At 57.2% G+C, this 18736-nt stretch overlaps 7 protein-coding genes across 7 annotated transcripts; 3 read left to right on the plus strand and 4 right to left on the minus strand.

The window, feature by feature from the left end:
- Nucleotides 1–2077: 2077 nt before the first annotated feature.
- PHYSODRAFT_298215 (hypothetical protein) lies at nucleotides 2078–2561 on the minus strand (the record flags this gene model as incomplete). The annotated part of the gene is made up of 2 exons (XM_009524241.1): nucleotides 2078–2328; nucleotides 2381–2561. 2 exons carry the CDS (start codon nucleotides 2559–2561, stop codon nucleotides 2078–2080), a joined length of 432 nt encoding a protein of 143 aa, XP_009522536.1.
- Nucleotides 2562–2843: 282 nt separating this feature from the next.
- Nucleotides 2844–7438, plus strand: PHYSODRAFT_328001 (hypothetical protein; the record flags this gene model as incomplete). The annotated part of the gene is made up of 13 exons (XM_009524242.1): nucleotides 2844–3056; nucleotides 3278–3454; nucleotides 3676–3852; nucleotides 4074–4254; nucleotides 4322–4425; nucleotides 4458–4634; nucleotides 4856–5032; nucleotides 5254–5430; nucleotides 5652–5828; nucleotides 6050–6226; nucleotides 6448–6624; nucleotides 6846–7022; nucleotides 7244–7438. The coding sequence occupies 13 exons, from the start codon at nucleotides 2844–2846 to the stop codon at nucleotides 7436–7438; spliced, it is 2286 nt and encodes a 761-aa protein (XP_009522537.1).
- A 67-nt stretch (nucleotides 7439–7505) lies between these two features.
- Nucleotides 7506–7994, minus strand: PHYSODRAFT_328002 (hypothetical protein; the record flags this gene model as incomplete). The annotated part of the gene is made up of 1 exon (XM_009524243.1): nucleotides 7506–7994. One exon carries the CDS (start codon nucleotides 7992–7994, stop codon nucleotides 7506–7508), a length of 489 nt encoding a protein of 162 aa, XP_009522538.1.
- A 1361-nt stretch (nucleotides 7995–9355) lies between these two features.
- Nucleotides 9356–11335, minus strand: PHYSODRAFT_312798 (hypothetical protein; the record flags this gene model as incomplete). The annotated part of the gene is made up of 1 exon (XM_009524244.1): nucleotides 9356–11335. The coding sequence occupies one exon, from the start codon at nucleotides 11333–11335 to the stop codon at nucleotides 9356–9358; it is 1980 nt and encodes a 659-aa protein (XP_009522539.1).
- Nucleotides 11336–11663: 328 nt separating this feature from the next.
- On the plus strand, nucleotides 11664–13691 carry PHYSODRAFT_497846 (hypothetical protein; the record flags this gene model as incomplete). Its single annotated transcript, XM_009524245.1, has 1 exon — nucleotides 11664–13691. The coding sequence occupies one exon, from the start codon at nucleotides 11664–11666 to the stop codon at nucleotides 13689–13691; it is 2028 nt and encodes a 675-aa protein (XP_009522540.1).
- Nucleotides 13692–13858: 167 nt separating this feature from the next.
- Nucleotides 13859–14479, plus strand: PHYSODRAFT_494802 (hypothetical protein; the record flags this gene model as incomplete). The annotated part of the gene is made up of 1 exon (XM_009524246.1): nucleotides 13859–14479. The coding sequence occupies one exon, from the start codon at nucleotides 13859–13861 to the stop codon at nucleotides 14477–14479; it is 621 nt and encodes a 206-aa protein (XP_009522541.1).
- A 118-nt stretch (nucleotides 14480–14597) lies between these two features.
- On the minus strand, nucleotides 14598–18668 carry PHYSODRAFT_359813 (hypothetical protein; the record flags this gene model as incomplete). The annotated part of the gene is made up of 1 exon (XM_009524247.1): nucleotides 14598–18668. One exon carries the CDS (start codon nucleotides 18666–18668, stop codon nucleotides 14598–14600), a length of 4071 nt encoding a protein of 1356 aa, XP_009522542.1.
- Nucleotides 18669–18736: the final 68 nt, after the last annotated feature.

An 18736-nucleotide genomic window follows, 5' to 3' on the forward strand; every position in this document is an offset into this window, starting at 1 on the left:
TGTCTTCGACGGAACAGCACTCCACCGGTTGAAAATGTTGCCTCGAAGAAGTGCGGGAGCGCACGTCTACTTCAGAACGCACCTCCACACCAAAAGGCAAACCCAGAGAATCAGATCCCCTGAAACCCAGAATATCACGAATTCAGGGTCCAGGATTTCAGTCAACTCTGGGACTTGGAACTCAGAAGACACCTTACCCAAATGCCCTCCTAGCTCGATAAAACCAACAAATACACACTAGGCTCACTCGAGTCTGAAATTCAGGGGCCTAGCTCCCCTGAGACTCACACAAACGCGCACCACCTCCAATAAAGGAGGAAAATACAATCACTATCAGTTACCTTCCCTTCACACAAGCAGTCAATACAAAATCCTGGAGGCGACTACCTAGCACCCCAGAATACCCTCTGGAATAATATGAAATGGGCTACCACGAGCACAGCAAGTGACCCAACTAGGATATGGAATAGATGGATCACCCCAGGAAGCTCAAGGCCGTCGCTGGTCACCACCTAACTGGACTTGAGTTTGATGGAGCCCACACAGACGGCTGTCCTTCGCCGTTGATGTACCCTTAGCGTCCCACGGTCGTAGTCTCGGGTCCTCCGGATTTCCGTCGGCAGGCTTGGCCGAAGTCACTTGCGCAGTACAGGGTAAAATGAACTCTGTTTGGTTTTTATCAGCTACTTCTCTCTCTCTCTCTCTCTCTTCTTGGTAACAAGTCTGCTACATTGCAGGCCTGCGTGAATCTCCACAAAGCCACACTTTTAGCGGGTTTAGCGGCCTCCTGCGCATGATCACGGTAGTAGTGGGTTGATTCTCAGGGTAATTTGATCCTCTGGGGCACTCTGAGCCACAGCAAGATGAGGTGTACTCTGGGATACATTCTCCAGAGACACTTTCCGCCAGACTTTAGGCACTCATCGTAAGGGAAAGTCCGCGGCTGGACTGAGTGTTCTCTGAAATTCTGGGCGCGGAAACCCAGAGTGCCACACGATGACCCAGAGTTCACCTCCCTGAGTACAGGTGACCCAGAGTTCCAAAGATGATTCTCTGGGCTTGGACCATAAATCCAGACTCTTTATACTGAACTTAAGTGTTTCCCAAACCAACACCCAAGAATTCCTACAGTTCCCCAATATTCCTCAGAATCCCCAGGATTTCAGAAGATGACCCTGAGTGTCACTTGATTCTCAGGGATTCAAGTCAGTTCGAAGCCAGTCTGCAATCAAAATGATGCGTGACCTTGAAGAACCGTCATGGATGCACAGACTGGATACTTTCGAGGAGTCGAGAGGGAGTCCTGCACCATACTAAACCCAGTCTAAGGACTTTCGACGCCGTGCGACAATGGATTCGCAAGCCGATCGCAAGTTTGGACCGCTGATCCCAAGGTATACTCAAGACAAGACATTTTGACCCCGGGCAAATATCTTCTGTTCACTATGCTTGCAGATGGGCCCAACTGGCTGGAAGTGTGAATCCTCGGTCAGACGCTGGATTCATCCCGAGAATTCACTTCTCTCCCATAGTCGCCATCCATGTCACACGGGTACAGCCGCGCCGTATCCAAGTCATCCACCAATCAGCATCCGATACAAACTCCAGGTCACAGAGGTGACAGCACATCGTCGGCAATATTCTGGAGACCGCCTCGTGTCATCACGCCCGTCGTCCTCCCCAGCCGTCCCCACCAGTCTGTCCTCATCCAACGAAGGCTCTCGCACGCCGTCGCTGTGCTCCAGCCCGATGGAGCTGCAGTACTTTGTCGGTAGGTTGTCGGCAACGCTGGCTCGTACAGAATCGCATTGCCACTCGACGCGGCCACACCGCCGCCAGAAAACACGCGGCGGGTCTACGTCACGCTACTTCTCGACGCGGCTTGCCGCCAACATCGTTCCGACCAGCACATCTATGCCGGCGACATGCCGACCGCAGCAGCTCGAAGACAGAATGGCCGGCAAGCACAGGGGCTGCTTCGATAGGCAGTCGACGGCGACCTTATAGTAGAGATCAAATCAACATCATTGTGCATTTTCTGGTTAGGACTACGAGCTCTTCAATTCTGCTATGGCGACTAGTTTTTCTGCGCCTTCTTCGCTTTCAGCTCATTGGCCTGCACCTCCAACTCCTTTACCCGGCGCTTGAGCGCTTTGTTATCCGCCCTCGCTTTCGCCTCGAACTCCTCGGCCTGTGCACGCACCCCCGCACAGTCTGCTTCGAGCTGTTGCTTCAACTGCACCTCCATGTTGTGTACGTACTGCGTGGCTTCTCGCACTACGGTCCCATGCACACGTCCAAATTCTGCAATCCTCTTCAATTGTTCGTCTGTCATCAAAAATGCGTCAGCAGCAGCACTAAACACTAAACCAATACACACCCAACCTACTCGTAAAATGGCCTTCAACCTGCAAAATAACTATTTGCCTCCACAACTCAAGCTCTTTCACGGAGAGCGTCACCACCGCTTCTTCGTCCTCCTCACAACTAGAATCCGCTGCTGCCTCGTGTCGACCGACCTCGCTGTCGTCTCCGCTGCTGCCGTCGCAAGAGGAGTCCATGAATGCCTGCGAAGCTCGGAGTGAGAGTGAGCTGGCGACGAGCGCTAGGCGTGCGGGCAATCAGGCCGAGCCGCATGACAACAAATATGGAACCATTTTGAAGAAGAAAAGAAAAAAACACGGCAGTCTTCGACGCAGTCACCACATGAACCTCCATGTCTGGTTGGCGATGGTGTCGTCCGCATCGCTTAAGCTGAGCTTTTTTGTCTCACGGGATTTTGGCACATGGTACCACAATTGGCGTCCATCCACCACATATGGTACATGGTACCATAATCGCGTATGCGAGCCGGCGTTGCCGATAACCGACCGACAAAGTACTGCGGCTCCATCGGGCTGCAGCACAGCGACGGCGTGCGAGAGCCTTCGGTGGATCAGGACAGACTGGTGGGGAAAGCAGGCGAGGACGAGGAACGTGATCTCGCGCTATTGCAGCGCTGCTGTGGTAGTATCGTGGTGGCACTGCTCGTGTCCACGGCCAGCGTGTCGGCTCCGGTCGGTCGTTGGGGGCAGTGATGTGAACAAGAAGCGCTTTGTGCGCTGCAGTCGGCATGTCGCCGGCATAGATGTGCTGGTCGGAATGATGTTGGCGGCAAGCCACGTCGAGGAGTAGCGTGGAGTGGGCCGAGGATTGTGTTATCTGGCAGCACGGAGGCCGAGGCGAGTGGCGATGTCATTCTGTACGTGCCGGCGTTGCCGTCAACCGATCGACGCAGTATCGCGGCTCCATCGGCCTGGAGCACAGCGACGGCGTGCGAGAGCCTTCGGTGGATGCGGACAGACCGGTGGGGAAAGCAGGCGAGGACGAGGAACGTGATCTCGCGCTATTGCAGCGCTGCTGTGGTAGTATCGTGGTGGCACTGCTCGTGTCCACGGCCAGCGTGTCGGCTCCGGTCGGTCGTTGGGGGCAGTGATGTGAACAAGAAGCGCTTTGTGCGCTGAGGCCGGCATGTCGCCGGCATAGACGTGCTGGTCGGAATGATGTTGGCGGCAAGCCACGTCGAGGAGTAGCGTGGAGTGGGCCGAGGATTGTGTTATCTGGCAGCACGGAGGCCGAGGCGAGTGGCGATGTCATTCTGTACGTGCCGGCGTTGCCGTCAACCGATCGACGCAGTATCGCGGCTCCATCGGCCTGGAGCACAGCGACGGCGTGCGAGAGCCTTCGGTGGATGCGGACAGACCGGTGGGGAAAGCAGGCGAGGACGAGGAACGTGATCTCGCGCTATTTCAGCGCTGCTGTGGTAGTATCGTGGTGGCACTGCTCGTGTCCACGGCCAGCGTGTCGGCTCCGGTCGGTCGTTGGGGGCAGTGATGTGAACAAGAAGCGCTTTGTGCGCTGAGGCCGGCATGTCGCCGGCATAGACGTGCTGGTCGGAATGATGTTGGCGGCAAGCCACGTCGAGGAGTAGCGTGGAGTGGGCCGAGGATTGTGTTATCTGGCAGCACGGAGGCCGAGGCGAGTGGCGATGTCATTCTGTACGTGCCGGCGTTGCCGTCAACCGATCGACGCAGTATCGCGGCTCCATCGGCCTGGAGCACAGCGACGGCGTGCGAGAGCCTTCGGTGGATGCGGGCAGACCGGTGGGGAAAGCAGGCGAGGACGAGGAACGTGATCTCGCGCTATTTCAGCGCTGCTGTGGTAGTATCGTGGTGGCACTGCTCGTGTCCACGGCCAGCGTGTCGGCTCCGGTCGGTCGTTGGGGGCAGTGATGTGAACAAGAAGCGCTTTGTGCGCTGAGGCCGGCATGTCGCCGGCATAGACGTGCTGGTCGGAATGATGTTGGCGGCACGCCACGTCGAGGAGTCGAGGATTGTGTTATCTGGCAGCACGGAGGCCGAGGCGAGTGGCGATGTCATTCTGTACGTGCCGGCGTTGCCGTCAACCGATCGACGCAGTATCGCGGCTCCATCGGCCTGGAGCACAGCGACGGCGTGCGAGAGCCTTCGGTGGATGCGGACAGACCGGTGGGGAAAGCAGGCGAGGACGAGGAACGTGATCTCGCGCTATTTCAGCGCTACCGTGGTAGTATCGTGGTGGCACTGCTCGTGTCCACGGCCAGCGTGTCGGCTCCGGTCGGTCGTTGGGGGCAGTGATGTGAACAAGAAGCGCTTTGTGCGCTGAGGCCGGCATGTCGCCGGCATAGACGTGCTGGTCGGAATGATGTTGGCGGCAAGCCACGTCGAGGAGTAGCGTGGAGTGGGCCGAGGATTGTGTTATCTGGCAGCACGGAGGCCGAGGCGAGTGGCGATGTCATTCTGTACGTGCCGGCGTTGCCGTCAACCGATCGACGCAGTATCGCGGCTCCATCGGCCTGGAGCACAGCGACGGCGTGCGAGAGCCTTCGGTGGATGCGGACAGACCGGTGGGGAAAGCAGGCGAGGACGAGGAACGTGATCTCGCGCTATTTCAGCGCTGCTGTGGTAGTATCGTGGTGGCACTGCTCGTGTCCACGGCCAGCGTGTCGGCTCCGGTCGGTCGTTGGGGGCAGTGATGTGAACAAGAAGCGCTTTGTGCGCTGAGGCCGGCATGTCGCCGGCATAGACGTGCTGGTCGGAATGATGTTGGCGGCAAGCCACGTCGAGGAGTAGCGTGGAGTGGGCCGAGGATTGTGTTATCTGGCAGCACGGAGGCCGAGGCGAGTGGCGATGTCATTCTGTACGTGCCGGCGTTGCCGTCAACCGATCGACGCAGTATCGCGGCTCCATCGGCCTGGAGCACAGCGACGGCGTGCGAGAGCCTTCGGTGGATGCGGACAGACCGGTGGGGAAAGCAGGCGAGGACGAGGAACGTGATCTCGCGCTATTTCAGCGCTACCGTGGTAGTATCGTGGTGGCACTGCTCGTGTCCACGGCCAGCGTGTCGGCTCCGGTCGGTCGTTGGGGGCAGTGATGTGAACAAGAAGCGCTTTGTGCGCTGAGGCCGGCATGTCGCCGGCATAGACGTGCTGGTCGGAATGATGTTGGCGGCAAGCCACGTCGAGGAGTAGCGTGGAGTGGGCCGAGGATTGTGTTATCTGGCAGCACGGAGGCCGAGGCGAGTGGCGATGTCATTCTGTACGTGCCGGCGTTGCCGTCAACCGATCGACGCAGTATCGCGGCTCCATCGGCCTGGAGCACAGCGACGGCGTGCGAGAGCCTTCGGTGGATGCGGACAGACCGGTGGGGAAAGCAGGCGAGGACGAGGAACGTGATCTCGCGCTATTTCAGCGCTGCTGTGGTAGTATCGTGGTGGCACTGCTCGTGTCCACGGCCAGCGTGTCGGCTCCGGTCGGTCGTTGGGGGCAGTGATGTGAACAAGAAGCGCTTTGTGCGCTGAGGCCGGCATGTCGCCGGCATAGACGTGCTGGTCGGAATGATGTTGGCGGCAAGCCACGTCGAGGAGTAGCGTGGAGTGGGCCGAGGATTGTGTTATCTGGCAGCACGGAGGCCGAGGCGAGTGGCGATGTCATTCTGTACGTGCCGGCGTTGCCGTCAACCGATCGACGCAGTATCGCGGCTCCATCGGCCTGGAGCACAGCGACGGCGTGCGAGAGCCTTCGGTGGATGCGGACAGACCGGTGGGGAAAGCAGGCGAGGACGAGGAACGTGATCTCGCGCTATTTCAGCGCTGCTGTGGTAGTATCGTGGTGGCACTGCTCGTGTCCACGGCCAGCGTGTCGGCTCCGGTCGGTCGTTGGGGGCAGTGATGTGAACAAGAAGCGCTTTGTGCGCTGAGGCCGGCATGTCGCCGGCATAGACGTGCTGGTCGGAATGATGTTGGCGGCAAGCCACGTCGAGGAGTAGCGTGGAGTGGGCCGAGGATTGTGTTATCTGGCAGCACGGAGGCCGAGGCGAGTGGCGATGTCATTCTGTACGTGCCGGCGTTGCCGTCAACCGATCGACGCAGTATCGCGGCTCCATCGGCCTGGAGCACAGCGACGGCGTGCGAGAGCCTTCGGTGGATGCGGGCAGACCGGTGGGGAAAGCAGGCGAGGACGAGGAACGTGATCTCGCGCTATTTCAGCGCTGCTGTGGTAGTATCGTGGTGGCACTGCTCGTGTCCACGGCCAGCGTGTCGGCTCCGGTCGGTCGTTGGGGGCAGTGATGTGAACAAGAAGCGCTTTGTGCGCTGAGGCCGGCATGTCGCCGGCATAGACGTGCTGGTCGGAATGATGTTGGCGGCAAGCCACGTCGAGAAGTAGCGTGGAGTGGGCCGAGGATTGTGTTATCTGGCAGCACGGAGGCCGAGGCGAGTGGCGATGTCATTCTGTACGTGCCGGCGTTGCCGTCAACCGATCGACGCAGTATCGCGGCTCCATCGGCCTGGAGCACAGCGACGGCGTGCGAGAGCCTTCGGTGGATGCGGACAGACCGGTGGGGAAAGCAGGCGAGGACGAGGAACGTGATCTCGCGCTATTTCAGCGCTGCTGTGGTAGTATCGTGGTGGCACTGCTCGTGTCCACGGCCAGCGTGTCGGCTCCGGTCGGTCGTTGGGGGCAGTGATGTGAACAAGAAGCGCTTTGTGCGCTGAGGCCGGCATGTCGCCGGCATAGACGTGCTGGTCGGAATGATGTTGGCGGCAAGCCACGTCGAGGAGTAGCGTGGAGTGGGCCGAGGATTGTGTTATCTGGCAGCACGGAGGCCGAGGCGAGTGGCGATGTCATTCTGTACGTGCCGGTGTTGCCGTCAACCGATCGACGCAGTATCGCGGCTCCATCGGCCTGGAGCACAGCGACGGCGTGCGAGAGACTTACGAGGTTATACGGGGGATTCACTATACAGTGGGCGGCGACCTCAGGGTCTTGATGAACTGGCCCAATACACTGGAGCCACTTTCGAACTTGGTACCTGCGGACCGAGAGCAGATCGAGCGTGCTAACGGTATTGCAGGCAACTAATACGCTTCAAATACATATCCTTTGCTTTTTCCTCTAGCTACCTGTTTGTTTTATTTTTCAAAGATATTCAACACCGTCCTAGCCAACGTGCTTGATGTGTGGTCTCGCGCTGGTGTTTCTCGTCTTTGAGAGCATTCTCTGCCTCCAGAGCACGCTTGGACATCTCATCCAGCTTGGCTTGCAGGTTTCGGACTTGCACGTTCGCATTCTCCTCTGCTCTCTCAGCCTTCGCCTTTGCCTCTCGAAGCAGCTGAGCTACCTCGGTGTCTTGCTTGTCGTTCTTGTCCTCTTTGTTCTTGATCATGCTGAAATACTGCTGACTGAGCAGGTAATTTTTGTCGGCCATGTTCTCAGCCTTCCTCGTCGAATGTATCAAGCGCTCGCGCTCGCGCTCGAGGTCATTCACTCTCTTTCGTAGTTTAGCAACCTCGGCGTCACGATCTCCGGTGGGGGAGCTCGCTTTAGATGATCCCATTGCTTGAACGACACGCGGGAGGGGGAGGTAGTGGGGAGGCACGCGGGTGGGGGGGCGAGATGATGGCGTGCAGAACGACATGGGGGAGGATTCGCACTGGATTCGCAAAAACTGGCTACGAAGCCACACACCTTGTTACCTATCCCTAGAATTTACTGAACATAGAAAACCCGCGAGATATTGCTTGTAGCAGCCTCCGACATGTTTCATGAACGCTTAGGTGCTATTCTTGCCACAATGTCGAGGTGCATGTAGGAGGTATGTCAGCTGGAAGGACAGAAAAATGATACAATGATCTGTTTTATGCAGATTCATACAAAAATCTTTATACGAGTATGTATGAGCCTCCGACAAGCAAACAATCTCGCTTCCACGGAGATGAGCACGGGGAATGAGGGGTTAAGCGGGAACTTGTTTTAGGTTACCGGTGATTGGAGTTAGAGATAATAATATCAGGCTCCGGAATAGCGAAGCGTGTGCCCTCCCTCCAATCATCCGCCCAAACAGTTTGCTCTTTCACCCCTCGTTCTTCGTCTTCCAGTTAAGATACCGCACTCCGTTGTAGAAGTTCTCTTTAGACATACTCATTCGAGCGACTCGACTATCACGCGCGTCTGCGTCCCTGGAAGGTAAAACGCGTTCTTTCTTGGATGCATTCCACATGCACAACCTACCAAGCTCGACATTGCTATTTACCTGACTCGCATCGGTTCCTCGCAGAAGGGGAAATGCAAGTCTTGCGGGATTGACTAGTCCAGACAAGTTGATGTATTATAGAGAAGCATACTATCCAGGATAATCGACACTTACTCAGTTACCTGTAACTTTACATCACTTCCAGCGGGAACTAAAATCAACTTACAGGTAAATGGAGAACACTAGGCCTAACTGTCCTAACTGTCCTAAAGGTTGTCCTAAAGGTTGTCCTAATTAGGACTGTTAGGACAGCTATCTTAAATTACCGTTACCGTCATTTATGGGAGTATCATTTCGGTTTTCTTAGGACAGTTTAGGACATTTAGGACTGTTTTAGTGCAGATAACCCGACACCCCAGATCCAAATCCATGTCATGTCATGTCGGAATACGGACATGAAAAAAATCTTCCCTGGTCTTTGTATTCGCGTCGACACCAGCTCAAAGATCAGTTCGCTGTTATTACTGTAGCACAGTGAAGTAGTAAATGCGTGGTTTTCAGCAGCAGATTTTTGCGTATACCCTCGCTAAGTAAGCGAGTAAATGTAATGTAAATGCAACTAAAGAGATCTGTACTGTTCGCTTGCACAATTTACAGAACAAAATGCATCCATTAAATACCGCGAGATAAAGCAGCACTAGCGACAAGGGCACAGACTCGATATGCGTTGAATTTACCGTAAAAGTCAGACTGTTAGTTTTTTTTTTCTGTCATACAGTGTTGGTGTTTTTAATCAACACCAACTCCTACAGACCAGACCGAATGAGCGGCTTCAAATACTCTTCGTACCCAATCGTGACTTCATGCTGATTCAGGGGCTCGTCCTCGACTCGCTTCACCAGTGCGCGGTAGATGCCCCCATCATATTGGCCGATGGTCGAGTTCAGCTCGAAGTCGGTAAAATCCCATGCGTCCGTCAGCAGCACGCAGTTCCTGCGGATAATCGGGAGTAAGCGCATGAGTTGCTTGAGCACCAAGTTGACTTGGCTCGAAGAGAGGTAATCGTGCTGGCGGAAATCCCCCAGGGATTTGGTGATGAGCCACACGCCCAATAGCGACGCCAAGTCGGACAAAGCCTGCTTCTCAGGTCCAATATGGAGTTTCTCAACGGCCCGGACAAAATGTTCGAGCAGTATCATCTCCGTGTGCGCAGTTGACGCCTTGGTCATGAGGATCATGCACGCGTTGCTATCGTTCTTGGTAGCCTTCATTATCCCAGCCAGGGATAGCAGCGAGCGGGTGGCGCGTACTCGGAACGCTTCGAGGAACACGTTGAAGTTGCCAAAATCCTCAGAGCTCTGAGCCTTGCAACGTAACGCGACGTTGGCAAACTTCTTCTTGTCGTTGAGGAATTGCGTCGATGCACCACTGCACAGCTGCGAGGCGAGCGTTTTGAGCAGATAGTGCGCGTGTTGCTGCACCAGTACATCTGACGTTCCTTCAAACGTGTTGGCTCCCGCGATCTCTGCAAACAAATGGCCGAGGTTACTGGACTGAGAGAATCCGTGACCACCACACAGTCGACGACAGGTCTCAACACCTTCAATAGCCTTATCCGCGACCCAAGCCTTCAGACCAGACGTTACCGCGTGGAGTTCAGCCAACATGGCGCCAAAGCCAGCGTCTCCACTCTTGATGCTTTCCAGAGCCGCATCGTGCATCTTCAACACGACCGACCCTGCGAATTGCGAGGCGTAGGAGATGGCAATCAACGGGAACAGCGCGTACTGCTGGTTCTGGTAGCCCAGCACCTGGAACTCGCCCTTCCCGTCGGACTTTCGACCTTGGATACGAGCAGCACTGAAGCGAGTGGCGATCGTCGTTGCCATCGCCAGGCGTTCGCCAAGCTTCTTAATCAGAACTGCACGCACTCGCACCATGGTGAGGTACACGAGTTTGTCGCTCTTCGGCTTGACGAAGGTACCGTCAGGGAGCACCTTTGCATACCTCATCATCATGTTTTCCCTCGGGATTCGGACGTTGTGGAAGCTGCAGTCGCCGTTGTCGACAGCGTTGAAGCCGATCTTCGGACCGATGTCCCGCACTTTGATGCCAGGCATCGGCTTGTGGTCGTCAAGGGAGCGAATCTGCACGATAAACGACTGCACACCAGCGTCTTTGCCATCCGGCAACAGTCGGGCGATCACGATGGCGTGAGTTGCCGTCTTGCCCAGACCCCCGGGCCACCACTTGCGACTCGTCAATGTGGGCGAGTGAATAACGAACTCTTGCGTCGACTTGTCGTATGTGGCAGTAGTCTCGATGCCCTGCACATTGGACCCGTGGCCAAGTTCCGTCTGCGCGTAGGCCCCGATGATCCGGTAGCTCGAGGCTAGAGGCAGCCACTTGGCTCGTTGTTCGTCGGTGCCTTGGCTCTCGATGGTTGGGATAAACATTTCGCGGTGCAAGTCGAACGGCACTTGCTCACCCAAGGCGTTGAGCAGGGTGGCTTGCTCTTCGGCAGTGTAGCTCCCGTCCTGCACCATCTTGACGTAGTGGAAGGCCTTCTTCAGCCCGAAGAGGTAGCGCTCCGAGTGGTTGCGGTAGACCATGTCGCGGTCCGACAGCACGGGATGCTGCTCGATGACCTTCACGAGCTGCTTGCGACGGTCGTTAGCTGTCTTGCCGCCACGCAGCATGTTCGTGAGCACTGCTGGGTCGACGTCACCACTGGCGCGCTCCTTCTTGAGCAGCAATGGGGCCAGGTCCTTTAATTCCACGGACATCTTGGGTGGTTGGGGTGAAGTTTGAGCTTGAGTTGAGGAGGACGGAGAAAGTTGTAGAATGAGAGCGAAGCCAAGCGGACGGCAACAACGAGGACGCAGCCATGGCCGTCTTGGTGGTCTGTCCGTGCAGCGGGGCCGCTGATTCCGCCAGGCCAAGGGCGTCTACCAGATCAACGCCTGAGATCTCGCCTCATCAATCAGTGGTACCCCACTTCAGCTTGTACCACTCTCCTCCCATTCGTCCATATTCGTCTCCATTATCATCCAATCCTCTTCTCTGAAAGATACGTCGCCAACACTGGCCAAAACTCTTCCTCACGTTCCCATCATGACGTCCGAGGCGCAGGAAGTGCTGAGCTTCTGGTTCGATGGCGACCAGGCCGAGACGTACCGCTCTAAGTGGTTCCCGTCCGACGGCTCGGACAGGCAGCAGGCCACCGACGTGCAAGTTGCGCAACAGTTCGGCGCTCTGCTCGCGCGCGCGGAGGCCGGAGAGCTCGAGAGCTGGCGCGACGAGAGCCCCGACGCCTGCGTGGCGCTCATCCTGGTGCTGGACCAGTTCTCCAGACACGTGTACAGGGACCGCAATGCTGCTGCAAACGCAGAGCAACTCAAGCGCAACGACGCCCATGCACTGGCAATTGTGGAGCAGAGCTTGCTCCCCAAGCGCTGGCACGAGACGCTGCCCGTGCCGCGCTTCGTGTTCGCGCTGATGCCGCTGCGTCACTCACCGACACCCGAGCGGCTCAATGACGTCCTTGCGGCCATTGAAGCCCGTCGCCAATTGCAGGAGCAACACGGCGACTTGCTGGAGAAGTTCCGGCGCACGACGACTGGGAGGTTGCAGCACCTGCGAGGAGGACCCGACACGGAGTCGACGACGGGTGGCATCTCGGACGACGACATCCTGGAGCGCGCGTTCATGGAGACGGACGAGAGCGACATGCCCAGGAATCGGCTGTACAGGGCTATGGATGAGTATCTGACGCAGATGAAGGCTCGTGAGCACTCGCACCTGGCCGTGTCGCTGTCTGGAGGAGTGGACTCGATGGTGGTGGCGTACCTGATGCACAAGCTGAGTGACAAGCACGGAGGGTTCAAGATCGTGGCGGTGCATCTTGACTATGGCAACCGCGCTGAAAGTGGAGCCGAGTGTGACTACGTGCGTCGTTGGTGCGAGAGGTTTGGCATCATTTTCCACGTCCGAAGGATTGACGAGGTGAAGCGAGCAACCACTAAGCGTGATGACTACGAGCGCGTGTCACGGGAGATCCGATACACCACGTATGCGGAGGTGATGGAGAAGTACGGGATCCCTGGTATGTGCTTTGGTCACCACCGTGGCGACGTCCAGGAGAACGTTATCTCCAATATGATGAAGGGGCTGAGCCTGCTGAACCTGAACGGCATGGCGGCTAGCAGTATCGTGAACGGCGTCCGCATCTGGCGTCCGCTGCTGGACTTCGACAAGGACATCATCTTCGACTACGCCCACCGATACGGCATCCCGTACTTCAAGGACACGACGCCCAAGTGGAGCACGCGCGGCAAGCTGCGCAACCACCTCGTCCCGCTGCTCCGGGGTATGTACGGCGACGGGTTCCTCAACAACCTGTCGGCTCTTGGCGCCGAGTCGACGCAGTGCGCGGAGCTCGTGGACTCTCAAGTGCTGGCGCCCATCATGCAGTCGGTCGGACAGAGCGAAGTGGCTGTGTGGGTGGACTGCGGCCTGCTCTCGGACCAGCCCTTCTTCGTGTGGAAGGAGGTGTTCCGGCAGGTGTGCCACTCCATCATGGGCAACAGCATGGTGCGCGAGAAGCCGCTGCACGAGCTCATCCAGAAGCTGGAGCGTCTGGAGGCCGGTCCCGTGGGCAAGGCCAAGCACAAGAACAAGGACGCCGAGGTCGGGTCCTGGGTCACGCTCAAGAAGGGCAACCGGTCGTTCCTGACCAAGGACAAGCAGCTCATCATCTTCCGCGACCGGTTCTTCCCTCGCAAGGCGTACGCGGCTGCCCAGCTCCCCATTGTCGCGGGCGAATCGTACGTGTTTGGTCCGTGGCAGGTGAAGACGGAACTGCTGGACGGAGACCATGCCATTGTCCAAGAGCTCCGCGACCGCAAGCCGTTGGCCGTGTGGGACCTCGTGCACGCCAGCGGCCTGTCGTACGTGTTCCCCAACGCTCCGCAATTGGTGATCGACTGCGACTCGCGATTCCACGTGCTGCGCGCCATCGATAAGGTCATCACGGACGCCATGCCCATCGTGTCCTCGGTCGGCGCCTTCGACGTCGTCACGCCCGGCGACGTCACCTCCAAATGGGTACATGTCACTATGCGCTACACCAACTCCCAATAGAAGCCCCCTACCTGTCACTAAAGTGAGTCGCCCTTATTTTCAACCAATCGCCGCAGCCTGCCTCTTGACTGGACCAACTCTCCTTCCATTCCCAATAAAAGGCTGAAGGGCTCGCTGCTAGACGTCCCAAGCCTCCTCGTTCTACCCATCTTCCTCTGCCTGTAGCCATGTCGGAGCTGACGCCCGAGGCCTCCCGCCTGTACCGCGTGCGCAAGACGACGGTCAAGATGCTGCACAACCGCGGCTACATCGTGAGCGAGAACGAGCTCGTGATGACGCCCGAGGCCTTCCAGGCGCAGTTCGGCGACAACCCGACGCGCGAGATGATGACGATCCTCGTGGAGAAGATCGACGACCCGAGCGATAATTTATTCGTCTTCTTCCCGGAGGACACCAAGGTGGGCGTCAAGCCCATCCGCAACTACTGCAACCGCATGAAGGACGAGAACGTGACCAAGGCCATCCTCGTGGTGCAGGAGGGCATCACGCCCTTCGCGCGCCAGGCGCTCAACGAGATGGCGCCGCGCTACAAGATCGAGCACTTCAAGGAGACGGAGCTGCTCGTGGACATCACGGAGCACACGCTCGTGCCCGTGCACCGCGTGCTGGGCCGCGACGAGAAGGCCGCGCTGCTCAAGCGCTACCGCATCCGGGACTCGCAGCTGCCGCGCATGCAGGTCACCGACCCCATCGCGCGCTACTACGGCATGACGCGCGGACAGGTGGTCAAGATCATCCGTCCGTCCGAGACGGCCGGACGCTACGTCACGTACCGCGCTGTCATCTAAATACCCGCGAGTCGCTGGGCTGCTTCGTCCCCCTTCTTCTCTCGTCAATAGATATTTTTTCCTCTATCTCTCTGTGTGTGTATGTGTATTGTGTTGTGGTGGTGGTTGTGTTAACAGGTTAGTCGCTTTCGAAGAGATCCGACTCGTATCCGTCGTCCGACTTCGTCGTCTTCTTCTTGGTGGCTGGAACTGACTTCGGCTTGGGCTTGGAAGATAATAGAGGGCGGATCAAGTGAGCGGCGACGCGCTCTTCCTCGTCGCCGTCGTCGTACGAGATATCGCACGAGCCGTTGGGGTGCACGCGCTCGACGGTGCCTGGGTAGTACGCAGCCTGACCGCCGAATCGAGCTTCGACCCGGTCGCCGCGCGAGAATTCCGGCTCGAACTCGTCTTCGGACTCCTCCGTCTTCGGGCGGGTTCGTGTCTTCGTCGTGGCAGGAAAGTCTTTGTCGGATTCATTGTCGTCGTCGCTGTCTCCGTCCTCTCCATCGTCGGGAGCTAGCAGGTCAGGAGCGAGACGCTGGAGGACTCTTTGAGGAGATCGGGCCAGCTTCACATCGTACGTCCCGTCAGTTCGAACAGTGCAGACCTTCCCTCGCAAGTACTCGGTGCGCTGTCGAACCATAACGCGAGCCCCTTCACGGTAAGCTACGGGCTTCACGTTGGCGAGAGCCAACGCGCTGCGAGGGATGCGCTTCATGGTCTGAGCCAGACCGAACTCGTTCACCAAGATGTCAAACGTCCCATCGGTGCGACACAAGACGATCTTCCCCTGTCGCCGAGTGTTGGTGCCTTTGTGAGCCACGGTGACTCGCGAGCCCACGTTGAAGCCTGTCTTCCCAGCTCCAAGCAACTCGTCGTCGGGATCCAGCACTCGCAGTCCGCTGAACTCGACGTTGCGCAAGTGACGGCCACTGTCGAAGTGCACGTCGGCTACGAAGTAGTCTCGGTAGACGCGCTCAATGGTGCCACGACCGTGAACCATGCTGGCTACGCGTGATCCGGGAGCGAAACCTTTTCGTCTCCCGCGACGCTGTGTGGACGATCGCGTGCTTTCGGTGGAGGACGTTGTATCAGTTTCAGTGGACGATCCGGATGAACTGGAGCGCGCTCTGGAGCGATGCTGACGGTGGTGCCTCTTGTGTGAGTGCTTTGAACGGCTTCGTCTACGCGATCTCCGTCGTCGGTGTGTTCTTGAATCAGTGCTGCTCTCTGAAGCTGTGCTTCCTGTGTTGTCACTGTCGCTGTCGTGTTTACCGTCGTCTTCACTATCGTGTTTCCCGTCATCGTCGCTGTCATCTTTCCGCCGAGTACTGCGGTGGTGGCGGTGCTTTTTGCGCGTCTTGCTTGATCGTCGCTCTTCTCGGCGCTGCTGCTTGCGTCGAAGAGCCTCGACTTCTTTCTCCCATTGAGTTCCGTTGGATGCTGCGAGCTTTTGCCTCAAGAATTCGTCATAGTCCAGTCTGGTCTTGTACGCACGATAGCGAGGACTCTTGCTGGTAGTACGCCCCTTTCGTGGAGACGTCGTCACTCGTTGCTGTTCACTCGGTGTAGCGACATCGAGAAGAAGATCGCGGGGGTAGCTCTGGTTGGCATCAAGTCGCTTCATGAGCCGGTGGAAAGCATTCCGGGATATATCTCGCCGACGAATTCTACCCAGGCCTTCGCGCTCGAGGAAACGCAGCACTTGTTCCCGGGATAATGCCGCGCCTAGCTCCAGCGCTGCTTGAGCTGCTTCTACTGCGTTGAGCATACAACTCGGATCCTCTTCTTCCTCTTTGTCGCTATCGTCTTTTGCATCCTCCTCCTTTGCGCTGCGGATTTGTGCCCCGTGTCGTCTAGCAAACCGGTCGAATGCGTCGTCCACTTGCTGTCCGCGTCGCCGTTGCCTCTGGGTTTGTCGGGACTTGTCATCGTCGTCGCTGTCCTGCGCTTTGCCTTCTCTATCGGAACGTTTTCCGTCGTCGTCATCTTCGTGGTTGGTTCGGCGCTGAGACTTGCTCCCTACCTGCGGTTTGGACGGCTTATCTTGCTTTGTGTCGGGTTGATTGGAATCACTAGGAGGTTGTGGACACATTCGCACGTGGCCAGAGCTGTGCAAGTGTACTACACGACTGCGATGAACCAATGCGTCGTTACGTAGAGAGCGCTTGATGGACGCTGCCTCTTGTTCACGCGCGTAGACTTCAGCTGCGAACTCCAAGCACGCCAAAGCAAACTCCGGGAAGCTCAACGTCGTGGTGGTTTTCTTCTTGCGCTTAGCTCCAACAGCTCCGTCCTCAGTCATTCTTGGCACTTTCGCTGGCCAGAAGCTCGCGCACCAAGCGGTCACCTCGTCGGCAGGAACCATCGGAAACAAGGTCGAAAGCGCACGCTGCACCACAGTTCGGGGTTTCCATCGCGAGGAGTGCACAGGTTCATACGAGACGAAGAGCTGCTGCAGTCTTGCTACATTGGTGACTTCTGTCTCCTCTTTGGTGTCCATGAGCTGCGCGTATCGGGTGATGAATAGGGCAAAAGTTACGGTCTCACTTGCCTCGTCCACCTCATCCTGGGCGTCCAACCATCGACACGCGAGCTCTGCACTGCAAGTATCGCTCTGTCCAAGCTCCTTTAGCAATCGGACCAGCCCTTGTTCATCGAGAGAGCAGGCATCACCAGCTTGTTGATCGAAACACTTGCGTAAATTGGTCAGATCCAGCACTGGGAGTCTGGGGCCGAACGCGTGAACAGCAAATGCTCCTTGGGTGACAGCGGGGGTATCTGCAGGCTGTGTGGCAAACTTCGAGAAGGCCCGTGCAAAAGCTGGGAACGAAACTTTGCCTGAAGTTGCGGCCTCTTGTCCGAAGAGCTCTTCGCTGTGCAGTAAGCGCTCGGCAGCTTGAGCCGATGCGTCCACTGTATTGGAGTCAAGAGCGCCTGGAATTGTGCATCGAAGGCGTGACAGTGCTTGCTTGATTTGGTTGAAGTCTAAGAATCCGTCGTGGTCTGCATCCAGTCGGTCGAACGTCGTCTTGAGTTGCGCTACTGCGCTTACTCGATCGATGTCGAGTACGGCCAAGTAATCTTCGAGCTGCGTGTAGTCGAGGCCACGAGCGATGAGTTCCCGATCACGCAGTCGATCCACGTGTGTGAGCAGCTTGGAGCGGTGCTGCGGGTTGGTGATGCCCAGCAGCAACTGCAGATCACTCCCTTCAAGCAGTACCAGCGTGCATCCATCCACGGTGTTGCGTTCAAAGACCTCTCGATACTGAGGGAGGCCGACGTCTTTCTCAAGCCACTGGATAACCTGCTCTGTGTTCCAATCCTTCACTTCCAGTGGGGTCTGATCAACCAGCGGAGATGAACTTGGTGGGGTTCGTACTGGAGTTCGCGTACTCTGCGAAGATTTAGGTTTGCCGAGTATCTGCGTCAGCTCCGAGTGTCTTGCTCGTGGGAACAGAGCCAAGCTTCGAGTCTCCTCTTTGTCGCCTAGAGCATTGACGAGGTGAACTGGGAAGTCTCCCAGGTCTGCTAGAAGCTCACGACAAGAACCGCAAGGGAACGGGAGCATGTCCTGCTGCTCACTACAGATAACCATGGCTATCACGACAGGACTGGGCGAGTTAGCGGCCGACGTTACCATCTTCAACACTGCAGCACGCTCAGCACATAGTGTCATCGCCCCGTTCTCGATGGCGCTGGCGGCGTAGATTGTTTCCGATTCAGTGAGCACCGCGGCACCGATCCCCACGCCCATGGCTCGAGACGAGCGAGCTTCTCGGGCAGCGGCTTCCAGCAGATGCTCCATCTTGCGCTTACGCCCGCTGGAATCGGCCAAAGTACCCGCGTAGTGCCGTTTGTACAGCGTTCGACGAGCATCCAGACGTAGCTGCAACACTTCGTCGTCTTCCTCCGGGTCGTTCTTGTGTTGATGATACAGCACCGACTTGCTGCTGCAGTCTCCGAGATGCCGCGAGCTGGAGTCGAGCCCGTAGATTACCGATAAACCTTGCAACTTAGCGGTGAGCAGCGTCGAACGATCTCCTTTAGCACCCTGAAGATATCGATCATGGCGGTGTCGCTGTTCTTTTTGTTGGTTGGTTGACCTGGCACCGTTTTTCTTGCCGTTCTTCAGCTTGTTCGCCTTTGCTTCAGCCCGTGCAAGTCGCAGAACACGACGCAGATCGTCTTCAAGCTGGTTAGACATAATGAAGTCTTGATGTCAGATCAAATGCAAGGTTGTTTCCTATTGAGCTCCTCGAAGGTGATGCATAC

Source organism: Phytophthora sojae (genome assembly GCF_000149755.1).
Source record: "Phytophthora sojae unplaced genomic scaffold PHYSOscaffold_3, whole genome shotgun sequence".
NCBI classification, from domain to species: Eukaryota; Oomycota; class Peronosporomycetes; order Peronosporales; family Peronosporaceae; genus Phytophthora; species Phytophthora sojae.